At 28.7% G+C, this 17,080-nt stretch overlaps 2 protein-coding genes across 8 annotated transcripts in view; one reads left to right on the top strand and one right to left on the bottom strand.

Moving 5' to 3' along the window:
* Positions 1 to 11,842, top strand: part of LOC119615972 — a 111,714-nt gene extending 99,872 nt beyond the window's left edge. For all 7 annotated transcript variants that reach the window (XM_037972046.1, XM_037972047.1, XM_037972048.1 and 4 more), the window contains 2 exons: positions 8,504 to 8,773; positions 9,865 to 11,842. In XM_037972046.1, coding sequence (XP_037827974.1) covers positions 8,504 to 8,773; positions 9,865 to 10,335 — 741 coding nt within the window. In that variant the 3' untranslated portion in view covers positions 10,336 to 11,842. The remainder of the gene's footprint in view (positions 1 to 8,503; positions 8,774 to 9,864) is intronic.
* A 1,609-nt stretch (positions 11,843 to 13,451) lies between these two features.
* On the bottom strand, positions 13,452 to 15,827 carry LOC119615998 (larval serum protein 2). Its single transcript, XM_037972101.1, has one exon. It carries the CDS (start codon positions 15,700 to 15,702, stop codon positions 13,597 to 13,599), a length of 2,106 nt encoding a protein of 701 aa, XP_037828029.1. The 5' UTR covers positions 15,703 to 15,827; the 3' UTR covers positions 13,452 to 13,596.
* Positions 15,828 to 17,080: the final 1,253 nt, after the last annotated feature.

Here is a 17,080-nt window from a genome sequence, read left to right as displayed (position 1 = left end):
TTTTAATGATAATTTTTAATATTTTAATGGATATTACATACTCATGTACAATTCTATAAACACATATACATACATATGTACATATGCATGAATTAACATTTTTCACTTAAAATTTGTTTAAAATGAGTGTACATACATTAGAGTATTCAATTATCCGTGTTTTTTTATTCGGTTTATTCGACAAATAATTATTTGAGGTTTTATGTTAGCCGGGTTATAATCGGGCAATTCAAAATTATTCGGTTAATGCAACAAAATAAAACTGAAGAGATTTTATTAATTTTATTGCTTTTTTACAATACTTTTTACAATAAATATGTATTTATATTGAATTGTATACGAAACCATTGTAAAAGGAAAATTTTGTATAAATATGTATACTGAATTTTGGAAGAAAAAAAATCGATATCACACCGAAAATAAAAGACATATTTGAAAATTGACAAAACTATATGAAAGACTTTAGTACATAGTTTAGTTCAGTTCAAAAAACCCGAATTTTGGATTATGCCAGTCTCGTAGTATGGGCGATATCTATTTATGTATATGTATGTATCTAGAAGATAAGATTTGGTCAAAATGTTGTGCTAGTATAATTGTAATGGTACAATTTTTGAAGATATCAAAAAAGTCCTTTTATTTAGCCAATTTTACAATTTACAATCGATTTCCGGAACAGGTTCCCATTACCAGAATGGGCCAATATTCAACACCAGTTATTTCTAGACACTAATGAAAAAAATAAAACCCATACAAACAAAATCGAAATTCTTGGTAACCTCATATTAACCACATATTATTTAGGTCTTCATTAAAAATTACTCCGAATTTGAATAATTTATATTGAACAAAATTTAAAATTTAATTCTTAAATACGTTTGTAATCGTTTGTACCAAAATTGTGTGTTTCATTGTAAGAAATATGTAAAAAATCATAAAACCTCAAAAAATTACTTTTTTATCATTTGATTCAGCTCAAAAATATTGTTGTTAGGCTTCCATTTTGGGGCCAGCCTAATGTTCATATGGGAATATTTATACATTCTTCAATTCTACCAAATTTTCTTTCTGTAAATGTTATACTCATATTAAAAGAAGAGTTAAGCATTATTATTACTGTTCGCTGAAAAAAAACTTGTCATATCAGTTTGTTTTATATTAAAGTTTTTATTTTCTAACTGCATAAGTTATTGCCACACCCAAGTTTTTGAGTGTTCCAGCATGTTGTCAAAAAACTATGAAAAATAATAATAGGAAGATGTTAAAAAATAATAACAACAAATATTTCATACGTCACATATTCCTATAAAAAACAAAACCTTTTACAGTACGGTTATCTAAGTGAACATGCCAGTGTACATTTGAGGTATCCAAAAATATGAATTTTGCTTGGATGGGTCTCATTTTGTTCATTAGAGTCTAAAACAAACTGGTAAAAAAATTTAACCAATTTGGATAACGGGAACCCGTGCCGGAAATCGATTGAAAAGTATAAAATTGGGTAAATAATAGGACTTTTTTATTTTATATCATTAATATTATATATTTTCAACATTTCGATTAAATCTTATCTTCTAGAGAGAATAATATTTCCAACAAGGTATGAAGGTATGAGCTACAAATAACAAAGTTATAGGCATTTTCTTTTCACAAATATATGGACAATTTCATGTCAAGTGACCCAACTCAAAAAATCTATTTTGACAAAAAAATGTAAAAAAAAAAATTGGAAAGAATGAAGAAATAGCTATTTGAACTCCTTTGGACCATTTTTGCTAGGACCAATAAGTGAAAAGTTACACTCATTTGAATAAAACCCTGTATGACCAAAATGTCCAAATGCCCTCTGACTCCAGTAGTTCTTGACCGATAGAGCTGAAAATTTGACTGGCCTACTATAACATAGTACTAACCTTGGTCCAAATTTCATACAAATCGGAAGACATCAATTTTAAATGCAGTCTTGTTGCACTCTAAGTTGAAAATATATATTTATATGTACATTAGAGGTGTCCAAAAATATCGACTTTGTTTGGATGGGTCTTATTTTGTTCATTAGTGTCTAAAACTAACAGTTTTAGACTTTTTTTAATATCTTTAAAAATGTGCCGCAAAGCAGAAACGCAATCCGTAATAAAAAATATTACCTCAAATCGTTTAAAGTAAAAATGTGTTCATTAAAATTAATTCAAAATGCCGTCGAATATTTAAAACACTTAAAACTTAAAGGAAACCATGAAATTCTCTCAATCTACGTCTTCCACATAAACTTCGTATTTAAAATACGATTCAAGGAAAACATTCAAGAATGTAAAAACTTGATTTCCTGTAAAGCCTGTGTCCTTCGCATCTATAAATTTATAAGTACGTATCTACGTCTAAACTTGTGTAGATGTATGTGAGAACAAAATTATTTATATGTATGAGTAGACGCGGGCGTACAAGTCTTTATGTGTGTGTTAATGACTTTTCCATAAATTTGCATTTCCAATATTATTCAAGTGTAGACTACTTGTATCAGTACTACTTGAATCGGATAAAATGTCACTTGACAGCGGTAGATATCAGTTGCAGGTGACAACAAGCGTTACCCGAGACACGGCATTTGCACAGAATGCAAATATGTACTTGCATTCTTATGTGCATCATAGATAGATACAAAAACGCAGCGATAATGGCAATGCTTAAATGTATACAAATGTACATACATATGTATTGTAAATATGTATGTATGGATATGTACTATGTAGGCAGTTGAAATTATTCAAATTTATTAAGGTATATACATATGTATATGTACACATGTATGTGAATGTATTTTTGAATTGTTTTCCGGCCGATTGTCAGAAAACTAACTGACAATCTTTAAATAATATATACATAACTTAAAATCAAAATAAGGACCACAATTTTGAAGATAACTTAACAAAATTTGTGCAGTACTTCACCCGACCTCCACAGTTAACTAACTCAAAGTTTTCTTTTTTATTATCACCACGCTTTATTAAATAATTATTTCTTGATAATTATTCAAGTACTGTCATGACATTAGTTCGTTTAAATTTACCGTTTTTAAATTGCTGATATCCTCAGCATAATTATTGCTATACAAAATCATTTTCGATTAGTTCGAATAGTTGACATTTAAAAAAAACTGGTTGATATTTATTATAAATAACAAAATCTATTTTATTTAAAAAAAAACATTTATGTTTACATTTAATGACCCGAACTGATTTTTAACAGTTTAACCCTCTGGGACTGACGTGGTAGTCTGACAGACACCAAAAAACCAGAAAAATTTGATTTTTCAATTTGAACCTTGTCAATAAACACTGTTTAACATGAATTAGTGGGTTTAAAAAAAAAGATCTCAGAAAATATAAGCTTTCAAAAAAATGGCGCCTGGTAGACACCACGTCAATAAAATAGTTAAGAAAAATCCACGTCGGTTATAATTTTAGATAGATTATTTCTTTAATGTCAAAAAAATGGAAAAGAGTGGGCACTTCTGTTAAATATAAGGAACTATGTAATCCTTATTCTAAAATCCCTGTTTAAAGAATTTTCATAAGCATTCCCACACATCAATAATTTTTTGAGCCGCAAATTAATTATTGTAAATGGAATATAATCTTAAGATTGATCAAATTTTATCAAATAGTTATTCCAATAAAATTTACAAATAAAAGATATAGGGTAATTCCAAAATAAACCAACAAAAAAACTCTGTTTTAAATTTTTGTCTCCTTCGATTTTTTTCAAATCGGGAGCATATATTCTACTCCTGAATGCGATTTATTATTATAGCCTCTAATTTAATTTAAAAATTTACATTACAAGAGATCGCACTATGGGTCAGAGAGAAACTCAGGCGCGAAAAGTATAATTAAATACTGACATGTTGTTATTACTATTGGCTGTACATAAAGTTATCACAATTAAAAATGACTATAACTCCAAAACTGCTGATAATAGGGAAAAATTGTCTAAATCCAAAATGCCGTAAATTTGATTTTCTACAAATTTTGTAATGACTCCTAAATCCGTAGAATGTATGAAAAAGGAGATATTTCAAAAAATGTATTATTTTGACCTATGACCTCCAATATTTCAATTATATAAGACATGATTTCACATATTAGTCACCATCATATTTATAACATTAATTTGATGTTCTGTGGTAATTTTTACTTTATTCGGCATTAAAACCTCAATTTACTAGACTATAAATGTGTTAAAATGTTAAAAAGCACTCATTTACCATGGAAATTGTAAATGTAGCTAAATAAAAACTCCTATAACTTCCAAACCCCTTGAGATCCCATTATAAAATTTTTACACAGCAATAAGAATAATTTTGCCTATTTGTCATTAAAAAATTAAGAAAAATAAAAAAATATCCTTTTTTATGATATTCAAGGATAAAGGACATTTTCCACTATATGGTCCTTGCGTAATTTTAATGAAATGTTAAAAACTAGTAATCGAAGACCTGTCGAACGAAGCATCATTTGTTAAAATCGGATAACTGGTTATAAAGTTATTCAGTTATCAACATTTCTAATTTTGAACAAAAATACCCGAGATGCCCTACTTTAGAGGCCCATAAAATATGAACCGAATGATGTAAGGATCAAATTTATACGCCATAGAAACCGCAATTAAGAGTAGAATGTATGTTTCGAGTTATAACAAAATCGAAAGGGATGAAAATTTGAAGTGGTCGAAATGTCTGTGGAATTACCCTATATTGTAGTTTTCATGTTTTGGAACTACTCCACTGTTCGCCATCTGGCTTTAATTTTTGTATATTTTAAGTTTTTTATGGTATTTTGTACTTTGAATATTGCCATAGGAATGGTAAGCGCATTGTGTGCATAATATTCATATTTTGTATTTTTTCGTTTGATAACCATGTTCCTTTTTTTCACCAATATGAACAAACGCCTGTTGGCATTGTACATGTTGATGTGCAGATTCAATACAGGATTGCATCTACATCAACTCTCGCTATTATAGCACAACAATACTATAGTAAAAAAATACAGAATAAAACAAAAATTGTTGTTTCGGATTAAATCAAAAATGTCCAATATTTTTATAGAATTGTACAGTTTTTATTCTTCTTTTTTTTGCCAGTGCATGACATTTGTCCTTTCTTTTTAGATTTTTATCATATAAGCATGACGTAGAAAACATGATGTCTGCATTTATATGGTGACCACTTATGCGGCTCATTCACAATCATTGCCATATGGGGTGGTTGGTTTGCGATTGACATTTTCAAAATAGAAAAAAGACTACAAACACAAATACGGACAAAAAGAGGCAACAGTATTGACCAAATTTCAATTTGCTTTAATTAAGTTATCGAAAATTTATAAAGGGTTCGTTCGCGGTCACCACACATCCGAATTAGTGATGATGTTTATATGTACATATGTATGTATGTACGAATGCATTAGTGTGTACTGCTTTAAAATATGTATAGTAATCCCGTCCTTTATTCTATAGTAGTATTTATGATGGGTCCAACTTTGTTTCTTGGAATCATGAAATATTTTTTAATTTGATAATAATAATAATAATAACACTAATCAAAGTAAAATAATTTGACCTAATCCAATTCACAGTCGATGTCGTATCGTTGTATGGTTGTATTGTATACCGATTGTGAATTGTACAAATATCCCTACGGAACGAAAAGTTCCAATTTGCACCTTTCACTAGTTATATACCGCATTACCAACTAACTAGTTACCTCTCGTAAATGAAGTGGTCGATATTATGCCTAAACGTACACTACATTTCACCATTGTTCACATTTGGTAAATTTTCGCATGAAGTTTATGAACATAAATTTCAAATAAATTAAATGTTTTAAGAATGTCAATTTGATAGCCACACGTTGTGCTTAAAATAACCACATGGCACATTTCTGACGAAATGTAATGCTGAAAGCGTCCGTTTGCATTTAATGACGCAGAAAATACAAAAATAACAACAATTAGATCCTTGTACTAACAAGAGATCAGTAAGCTCAGTGGCGAGAGCTTCTAAGTACAAATCGATAGACACCAAGTTCAACCCCAGTTTCAGAATTATTTTTTTAATTAAAATGTTTATTTTTTCACAGAAAAAAGTTTCAGCATAAATATTATGAACTGCTTTCATTGACTAAAGTTAATAATATTTAAGAATAAGTTCCTAAATTGTATGAATTTTTTCATTTTTATATTTTTAAACATAATCTAGAAGCCTTGACTTAAAATATTAAAAATTTTCTTTATATTTTTCTGTTTGTTAAAAAATGTTTGAAATTTTCTTTAGAAAATTTTTTATTTCTTTATGATTTTTAGATTGAAAACAATGAAATATGCGCGTAACATGCAGCATTTTCTGAAGAATGGATGTTTAGCTATATGCTGGTTTTTTTTATTTCATATTTTGTTTTCCAGCATTTTTATTTATTTATCATAAAAATACGCTAATATGTGATTATTTTCTAAAAAATGGAAGATATTAATAGGTTAATAATTTATAATTTATATAATTTATTATAATTTATATATTTATTTATAATTTATTTATTGCATTTTTGATGAAAATCAAAGAAAATGAACAAAAAAACAAAAAAATCTTTCATGTACAAATTCATACATTTTATGAACTTTTAATATTCTGAATGAAAATGGTTTGGGAAAAAAAAGTCATGTTCGATTCATTCAATTTATTTCAAAATTCATTCCAAATATGAATTATTTTTTTCTGTGTTGTTGGAAAATTTCAACTAGTGATACTATCGGAAACATGTTATTTATGCATAAAGTGTCAATACGCCACTCCCAATGACATTCCTATGTTTAATGCAACAGTAAATAACATTGGATTGGATTGAAAATTCACTAGTGGTAGTTCTTAGTGCCTGTTGATATCGCCGTTGTCGAACTAGTTCGTCATACTGCTGAGATATAACTGAAATTTAATTTACAAATACATATGTACAATGTACATACATATGTATGTACAATGTATCTTCGATATAAATGTACAAATGTATTCGAATTGAATTGAAATTTCATGTCCAAAGTTATTTGTTGACAAAATATTTTTTTTGAAATTTACATAATTTATAAATACATCTTATTTAAAAGGAATAAAAACAGCTATTGAATTATCGAAATTTGTATTGAATTATGTTATTATTTAAAACTACATTGTTATATTTTTTAAAAATCTTGTAATTTATTTATTTAAATAACATTCTTTCAAATATAATAATAACTCAACTTTTCCTTTCTTCATCTACTTATACGAAATTTTATTCGTGCTTAATTAATTACACAGGCCAACAAAATTTAAAAAAGTCGAAAACCTGAGGCCATACTAAATACTTTTCTAAATGATTGAGCAGCGATGAATACGAATCTAGTTCAGGTTATTAAAGAAAGAAAGAAAGAAAGAAAGAAGAAAATATAACAGTTCTGTCGTGAGATTGGAGTTTCAAATGGCATATCAAATTTGATAAATAAAGGTGGCCAAAAATATTTTTTTCTAACTTTATGACACGATATCTGGCTGGCCTGTGTTAAATAAAAATATTTTGGATTTAATAAAGCGAATCGAGTGGCGATTTAATTAACATATCTTCCAGTCTTGGTATTTAATAAGGTATACATAATTAATATAATTAAAGGCGTCATGAAATAACTCCCCAAAACAAAAATTAAATAATTCCTCGAATTTGGGGACTTATTCAATATGGAATAACTCCCCAATTAAAAAATAAAGAAAAGCCCCAACGAAATGAAATAACTCCCTAAATTAAAATGAAATAACTCCCCCATTTTTAGGGATTTATTTCATATGAAAAAAATACATCATTTTAAAATAAAATAAGCTCCAATTAAAAAATCTGTAGTTAAAAAAATAAAAAATTATGGAACAATTCGGTTTTAGTGTCATTTCTAAAAAATGTAGGTCGCGCATACTTTCGAGTGGGGCTCCAAAGTTTAATACATTTTAATTTAATCGCTTAATAAGATTTCCTAAATAGCCGGCATACGGCCGGGCGCTAGGATTTACCACTCTATAATATGTCCAACATAGGCTTCACTTAGTAAATATTTCCTAAATAGCCGGTCTAAGGCCGAACGCTTACACGTAGAGTGTATTCATAGCGAAGCCGGTGTCCAATATACCTCAGAAGAAAAAAAACTTGCGCACGACCGAAGGCCGTCTATTAAACAAATATTTTTTTATTTCGTGTAATAAAAAAAATATAATGAAATAACTCCCCAAAAGTATATATAAAATAAAATATAAATTTAAAACAAACCCTTATTAAGGAATCGAAATACAATGAGCAAAAAATACATTAAAAATATAGAAAGACATATTTTTGGCGAAAGTACAATATATTCTTTACTACAATCTCTGTTCACTTTTCTTGGGTGTATATTTTTAAATATTTTAATAAGAAAATTACATTTCTTTACAGTTGACAAATTCTGATGCCACTTCTGTTACTCTTAAGGGAGTTACACGTGAATTGACCGGAAATTATCAATGCGAAGTATCAGAAGATGCTCCGCTTTTTCACACCGATATACGATCTGCTCATATGCAGGTAATTGAACTGCCTAAAGATGATCCCACCATGCAAGTAGATAAGAAAGTCATAACGGCAAATGACAACTTTAAGGCCGTTTGTACGATTGGTCCTTCATATCCGTCAGCAAATATAACTTGGTATATTAATGGAAGAAAGGTAAGTTTGATTATTATTTAAAATTATACTGCATTAATGTTTTAATTAAGTAAGAAATTAAAATTAATTAATAGTTAACTTGAATGATTTTTACATTAAAAAAAATTAGTTACTCCTCAAAAAATATAAATTGGTTTTATTTATATATTTTCCAAAATTTGTATTTTTATATGTTTAAATGAGGTTTAATAGAAAAATTGTCGTGATTTAAAAACTTTTTTGTTTATGATGTCTTCCAAAATAAAAATGTGATGTAACCTTATGAGCTGACACAATTTCAAAAGAACATATCTCCCCAGGAAAATTCGTCAATATTGGGGATCAACGGTTAAAAAATTTAGTTTTTTAAAAATATCTCGCTTATTTTGATTTTTTCTATCGCACTGATAATTTAAAATCTAATCGATAATATCTTTCATAGTTTGTTATATGTTTTATCTCAGAATCACATTATGGCCCATAGAGAAATGTCTGTCTATCTGATAGTGTCACAGGTTATAATTACAAAGAGAAATTGAAAAAAAATGGAGGTCAAAATTTAGATATTCAGGATAATATTCCCTCCATATTTAATTAAAATCAGACGTCATTTTTAAATATTTTTTGTCATGTTTGAATGTTCAAAGAAGAGACCCATAACATATGAACCGTATAAGTTAAGGATCCAATCTATACGCCATAGAAATCGCATTAAGGAGTAGATTATATACAAAAATTTAAAACAGCGTATTTTGGTCGATTTATTTTGGAATTCCCCTTTTTTGATTCATAAAATTGAAGTTTTTTTAAATTTTTTTTTAGTCGCATCAAATATATTCAAGTAAGTGATCTTAAAAATACAATTTTCACAAAATGTTCCAGATTGCCCGGTAGGCTAATTTGTAATGTACTAGCTTATCAGTCATCGTCACCTTGGTAAATTTGGTTAGAATATAATTTGAAATTGTTTTGTATTGTTTAGATAAATAAATAAAATTTACCTTAAAAATTTTAATTTTATTGAATATGACAATATTGAAATTTTCTTTAAACAAGAATTCTTCTAATTAAATCTTTTCGACTAAATGTTTAAATTTTTGTAATAATTTTAGGTTTATAAAACACCATTCCAACGAATTACGCAGGATACATATGAGGGATCAGCGACATATTCCTCCCTGGAAATTTATCCACACAGCCAGGTGCTGCAGGGCTTTTTCCAAGCCGTTCCCAAATATCAAACTAGCATTCTTCTACTGTGCGAAGTGTCGATATTACATGTCTTTCATAAAAATGTACAACAGCGTTTAATGCTAAGTATAGGGCCGCCCACAACAATTTCACCAAATCTCTTGGGGCTCGAGGGTTCAAAACGTTTAAATGGTGATCCAGACAATTCCGCCTTAACGGGAGGAGCTACTAGAATAGCAACAACAATAACACTAACAACACAATTGGCAGCAACAACAAATATACTTTTGCCGGTGGCATTTGTGTTTATGTGTTTCCTCTGCAGCAGCAGTTGGAGTCATAGTGTATCAGCGATTGCTGCGCACCGACAACGACATCGGCGTCAACTGTGACCAAATGGTCATAATTGTTTATAAATGTTTAACAATATAAAAGCAACAACAACTGTACTCTGTTTTTTTGTTGTATTGAATAAATAAATAAAAAAATAAATTAAATTAAATTCATAACAAAAGAAAACCATAGAAATAGGTAAAACACAAACGCTCAAATATACACAGACATACACACACACACACACAAAATAAAATATTGAAACAATATGCAAATAAATAGATTAAATTGTGAGAAAAACTTAAATAAATAATAAACATTAAACAATAAGAGGGAGATTGAAAATTAGTGAGATAATTTTTATTTATGTTGTTTGATAAACAAAACAAAAAATTAATTAATATTAAAAATAATATTATTAATATTTTACGTATTAAAATATAAAATTGTTTAATTAATTTTTATACATAATTTGTAAAGAACGAAACAAAAAATAAAATAATCAAAAACAAAGTAATTATGTTAATTCAACAAGTGATTAAAAAATGTATTTGGAAAAAATATATAAATACATACATATGTATGTATGTATATGTATATACATACATATGTATATAGATCGACTTTCTAAATACATAAAAGCAGATTGTAGCAATCGAAATCTTTGACTCTTTTCTGATAAATCATCTTATTCTACATTTTCTAATAATAAATATAATTTTATTAGAAAAATTACAATAGTTCAAAAATTAATTATTTCCGGAATTTTGAAATATATTAAAAATTCTATTTTGAATGGAATTTCCAAAAATATATATTTTCTTTAAACATTTTCATATAAAGAGGCAAAATTAAAATTATAAATTTACCGTATTAATAGAATAAAGATAACTTTGTTTTATAACCACCTAAACTCATAGTAAAATATCCACATCGTTTTAATATTTACACTATGTAAATTGCAGTTTCCAAATTAAAAATATATATAGTATATATTTTACTGTTATCCAGCCTTGTTTAAGATTCTTGCATAAAGTAGGGTGTTGAATTAATTAAAATAATAAAAAGCAACAACCGTCTGCCATAAAACAATTTAACAAAATAAAATTCAATTTCCATTAGAAAATTGTGTCAAATTGTAAAAAACAACAATTGAAGAGTGAAAAACATAAAAAACAAACAATTAGAACTAATTAAATTACAACTTAAATAAAATAATAAATATAAAATTTCCAAGGCAAAATAAATTAAAAATAAATAATTAAAAAGATAATAAAAACTAAATTAGAATACATATGAATGTACATATGTATAAGCTTTCTATGTATATACATATAAAATAAATAATTAATTTGTAAAAAAAAAAACCTAAACACACACAAACATACATTAATTAATCGATACATTGATTATATAACTCAATCAAATACACATACATTCATACAAGAAACGATTCTAATACCAAATTCTATAAGTTTTTACATAAGAACAAGAAATAACAATTTTGTTTTATAAGAAAATTTGTAAAAAAAACTAAATAAATAAAATAAGCAAATTTATTTTAAGCTAAACGAATATTTGAATAAATAAATAAATAAATCTTAATCTTATAATTTGTATTTTTTATTTTGTAAAAAATCGAATTTTTAAAATGTTGAATTTTATAAACAATAAAAATTAACAAAATAACAAAAACATAAAAAGACAATGAATGCATTTATTATATTTTTTTAAATTGTTTGTTTGTCCTTAAAAATAAAATTGTCTGCAAAATTAATAAAAGACATTTGATTATACGTAATTTTACCAACAATAACAATAATAAAAAGCAACAAAATTAAATAAATTCAAAACTGAGATCAAGATCAAATTATGTCAAACAAATAAACAAATATTTACTAAATAAATAAACAATTAAAATTAACAAACAAATAAAAATTACATGTAAATTAAAATCAAAAAAAATCTAGAAAGTAAAAAGATGAAAAAACACTACAGGTACTTATAAACAAAATAAAACTAAATAATATATAATAATAATTCACAAATACACACACAACCACCCCTCTCCCAATCCAAAAAAAAAAAAAAATTAATCGAAATGAACTCCCATACCCCAAGATGAAATCAAACAAAATCAAACTATTCTAGAAATGTTATTTGTATAAGTAGGAAAAGTAATTTTAAAAGAAACCAAAATCTAAAATCAATTATTATTAATTACTGAAAAAGTAACCGTGAACAACCGACAGACAAAACTGAAATGATATTTTCCCCAAAACATAAAAAATAAAATAATTTACTTTAAGTTAAGGATCTTGATTTAATAAATGTTTGCTGCTTAAAGTGGTTAGAAAATAAAATAAAATCAGGACTCCTTTTTCATGATGATTGTGTGCAAAACAAAAAAAAAAAAAAAAAAAAAACAAAAGTAAAAAATAAAAAAAAATATATGTTCAAAAATATATAAAAAACAAACTAAATAAAGGTATGATTATATAAAAGTATTTTAAAATGTGTTTTATTTGCCTGTCCGAATCTATTTAATATTCTGCGGTCTGCTTTATACATAATTTAAAACAAGTTTAGTCGGGCGTGACCGACCATATGATACCCTACACCAGTTATGTATATCAAATGTGATTTATTTTTCATAATAAAGCAATTATCTTCAATAGTACCTTGTTGCGATACATTTAAGCAATTCATGGACGAAAAACTAATTTTCTAAAAGAGGCTTTATATGGGGGCTAGGGGCAAATATGGATCAATCTCGATAAAATTTTGTGAATAGATTTATATTTACATAATATTCTTTTGTACTGAATTTCATAGCGATATTAGAGTTTATAAGATAATTTTGGACATTCAAGTCATTTTCTGAAGGGGACTTTGTATGGGAGCTAGGGTCAAATGAGACCCGATCTATATGAAATTTGGCAAGGTCATCAAGACTTGTATAAAACTTATATACCCTACCCACTAAAGTGGTGTAGGGTATAAAAAATCAATACCCAAAAAACAACGTAAAAAGAAAACATTTTACGATTTTCGTATTTGCTTTTTTATGGGAAAACCACTCTGATTTTTCAAATTTCTAAAACTTTCACTATTTTGGTTTCATTTTTGCTTGTTCAGAAAAAGAAAAGCTCAATACATTTCAAACTACAAAATGTTTAAGATTTTCAGATTACAATACATTTTCAAATTACAATTATTAAGACTCTCGAAAAATTTACACTTCTATTTTATTAAAAATGTATTTATTTAACAAATTTTTTACTTTTTAAATTACAATAAATTGTTATTAAGATAGATTCTTAAACCACGTTGGTGTGATCGTCTTTGTGATAAATTTTAATATCGTAGAATTTGATGTTATCAACATTGAAGTAATAGTCGTGGTGGATGGGACGATTGAAAGGGAATCCGAAGGGTAGAGCGTCGATAAAACGACTACCAGAGCCAATACCGCAAGAAATAACGGGGTCATAAGTTGAGTATTGTGGGACTTCAGGAGCATGGTATGGATAAACAATGAAAAATAATTGGAATGGCATGCCCCCCTTCTTTCCCTTTGGCAACATGATGCGTCGGGGTATACCACAGTGAGCTTCATCCTGATTAAGAGGGAATTTGTAGTCGCTATTGGTGGCATCCATAACCTTTTGGTAGAGCTCCAAGTAGGTAGTGCGGTCGCTGACATACCAATTGAAGTCATCAGAGCTACGTTTCAAGTGGTTGACACCATCGACCAAGTCCACAACGTAGTGATCCAATTCGAAGAAGTTCATGTAGTTGTCTTCCAAATGTATCAGATGACCATTTTCATCGTATTTCGGACCAATGAACACCTTTACGATGGCCTTTTGGCTTTTGTCTGATGTCACGTCCAAAGTATATTCGAATGGTTTGTGGTTCAAACGTAATTGACGAGCTTTTATAACAAAGCTTTGTCCATGTAACTGTGAGTTGCGACCGAACTTGAAGAGAGCATCGGCTGAGCTTTCTGAGTTGGGAACTTCAACGTTCACAGCGTTGCTGATGTCGGCATCAAAGTATTCAAAGTATGTAGTGAGTCCTTCTGGCATGTGTACGTTATCGATTTTAACACCTGGGAATTCCAAATCTTTAGATTTGTATTCAGGGTAAGTTGATGTTAAACGCCAATAGTACGAAACGATGTCTTTGTAGATGGAATAGAACAAGGGATCGCGTAAAGATGTTTCGTAATGCATGAGTATGGCTGGTAGTGTTTCGCCATATTTGCCGTAGGGACGACCTTCATTAACCAATTCGCGGTATAGATGGTCTAAACTACCGTACTTTTTGAAGTTGACGGAATCGGGATTGCCTTGGATCATGTTGCCCAATTTGTCGACAGCTACCAAGTAGTCATCATTGGTGGTATCGACATAATGAGCCAAACGAGCGCCATAGTATTCAATATCCTTGGCGTATTGGTAGTTGTCCTCATAGTAGAAGTTGTAGTGATTATCACGGTCGGGAAAGCTAACACCCTTGTAGTAGTGTAAATTACTGAAATAACCATTTTCGTAAGGCTGGTAAATGTTAAAGTGTGGAATTTCACCCAAATCAACGGACAAACGTTCCAAATAGTAACGAGCCAATAATTGCCAGTGCAAGAAAAGATAAAATTCTCCACGGCGATCCTTATGCAACTCATGACCGACAGGGCCATTGGCCCAATGGGGATAATCGATGTTATAATAGTAATAGAATGCATTGAAACCAATATCTTCCAAGAAGTAGGCCAAGTTGTGGTCATAGTTTACATCGCCATAAACATTACTATAGTTAGACTTGATTACCACATTATAAAGATTGTCCAATTTCTTAACATTGTGGAATCCGTGCATTCTATATTTCTCAGACAACTCCAAAGTGTCAATATCGAAGAAGTGCCATGGTTGAATTTCGTAGATAGCTGGCAAAACGATGCCTCTCAAATCCTCGCGGTGAATACTAGCTACAGTCAAGGAATAGATAAACAATTGTTTATTGACATGCATGCGAGCCCAGTAGACGGCATGGGTAAAGGAATTCCAATCCTTAGCAAAATAGAACAAGCGAGCAAGGTAGTGAGCGTATTCAACGTGGCGTTCGTAGATAGGTGAGAAAATCTCATCATCATAGATGGGTTTGTGCTGCCATAACTCAAAGAAATCCTTGATCAAATCGATCTCATTGTAGTCCTCTACATGTTCCCAAGGCTTATAATTGATATAGCTCTCATCATACTTCTTTACAAAAACATCATCCTGATAAACATGCTGCAAAATGTCAAGCAAAAATTTCTGTTTAACCAAAAAGTCCTTATCTGCCACTTTGGACTCGATATGTTTGGAGGAGGCCAAGGCAAAAATTGCCAAAGCAATTACTGCAACTGCTGTGAACGACTTCATCTTGCGAAATCATACTCTATACCGGCAAAGCATCTCATATTTATACTGCACTTTTATTAGAAGTTTATCAGACATACATGACCCTTATTTATTGTAAGCAAACAGATGTTTCTCAACGCCGCCTATGAATGCATTCGAATTATCACCTTGAAATTCGCTTACCGTCCGACCATCTTATCAATACGTGAATATTTCATGCATGCCCTCATACATGTATGTATAATCGTCTCCACACTCAAACAAACCCATACAAGCAAGCATTGGGCCATACAATACTTATTTACTCTACTTCACAAGAGTACATCAGTACTTTTCCAAATTGAAACTAAGTTTAAGATTTGCATGAATGAATGCATCTCAAGAAGACCATTAAACGCAACAACAACAGACATCATAAAAATTTTGCAGCAGACAACAACCACAACAAAACCAAAATTAAAATAAACATTGCATTTTGCAAAAATAGCATAATAAGAAAATTATCATCATCTCGAACCCAATTAAAATAAATTATCGAAAAAATTCAACCATAAGGTCATTGATTCAAGCAACATAAATAATAAAATCCAATCTTTAAATAATAACAATAACGAACAATTATATATGTATGTACATATATTTGTAAATTTGGTTTGTATTCAAATACATTAAAATAGTTGTACTTACTTAAGATATACAGAAATTATATATGTATATCACTTTCTGAAATATACACTGATCTGATATTTTTCATTTTTACTGCTTAAGTATTTAATGGGCTTAAAACAATAAGAGAGGACTTCGGTTAAATGTTCATTCTACTCACTAAACCACTGCTTAGCTATTTTATTGCGTTTTAAATAATAGTTTTCACATAAAAATTTAATTTTGTTTTCTTTTTTGTAAAACACAATTCTTAATACGTAATTAAATAAAATGTGAAAACAAAATGACAAAACCGAAAATAAAGTACTTCTATATCAGATTAAAAGGAAGTCATTACTAGAGTAATTCTAAGTAACGAAGACGGTAAGTAGTTGTCATTACCATATTATTGGTGGAATATTTTTGGATTCTCTGGTTATAACACAATTGGAGATCAAAATTTATGAAATCATCATCCAACGAATGTGTACTATAATTTTATTAAATTACTGTATACAATAATTTCGCATGTGTTGTTATAACATTATAACAGTTATGTTCACTTATTAACGACATTTATTATCAAGTCTCATTTAATATCATTATACTCCATTTATCGCTACCACCAACACTGGTGTGCATGTACTTGTACCATTATCATATAGGATTATTCGAGATATTAATAGCTAATATTTCATGTTTATTTGCATGTAGTATACATGCATCTATAGAAAAATTTACACCCTTTAGAACA

This window comes from Lucilia sericata, unplaced genomic scaffold (genome assembly GCF_015586225.1).
Source record: "Lucilia sericata isolate MDLA Ls3-8-SP2 unplaced genomic scaffold, ASM1558622v1 Contig000051F_arrow, whole genome shotgun sequence".
NCBI lineage: Eukaryota > Metazoa > Arthropoda > Insecta > Diptera > Calliphoridae > Lucilia > Lucilia sericata.
This window is presented reverse-complemented; position numbering and strand designations above follow the sequence as displayed.

Excerpts from the sequence above, each read along its gene's own strand:
- LOC119615998 (XM_037972101.1), bottom strand. The coding sequence starts at position 15,702 with ATGAAGTCGTTCACAGCAGTTGCAGTAATTGCTTTGGCAATTTTTGCC.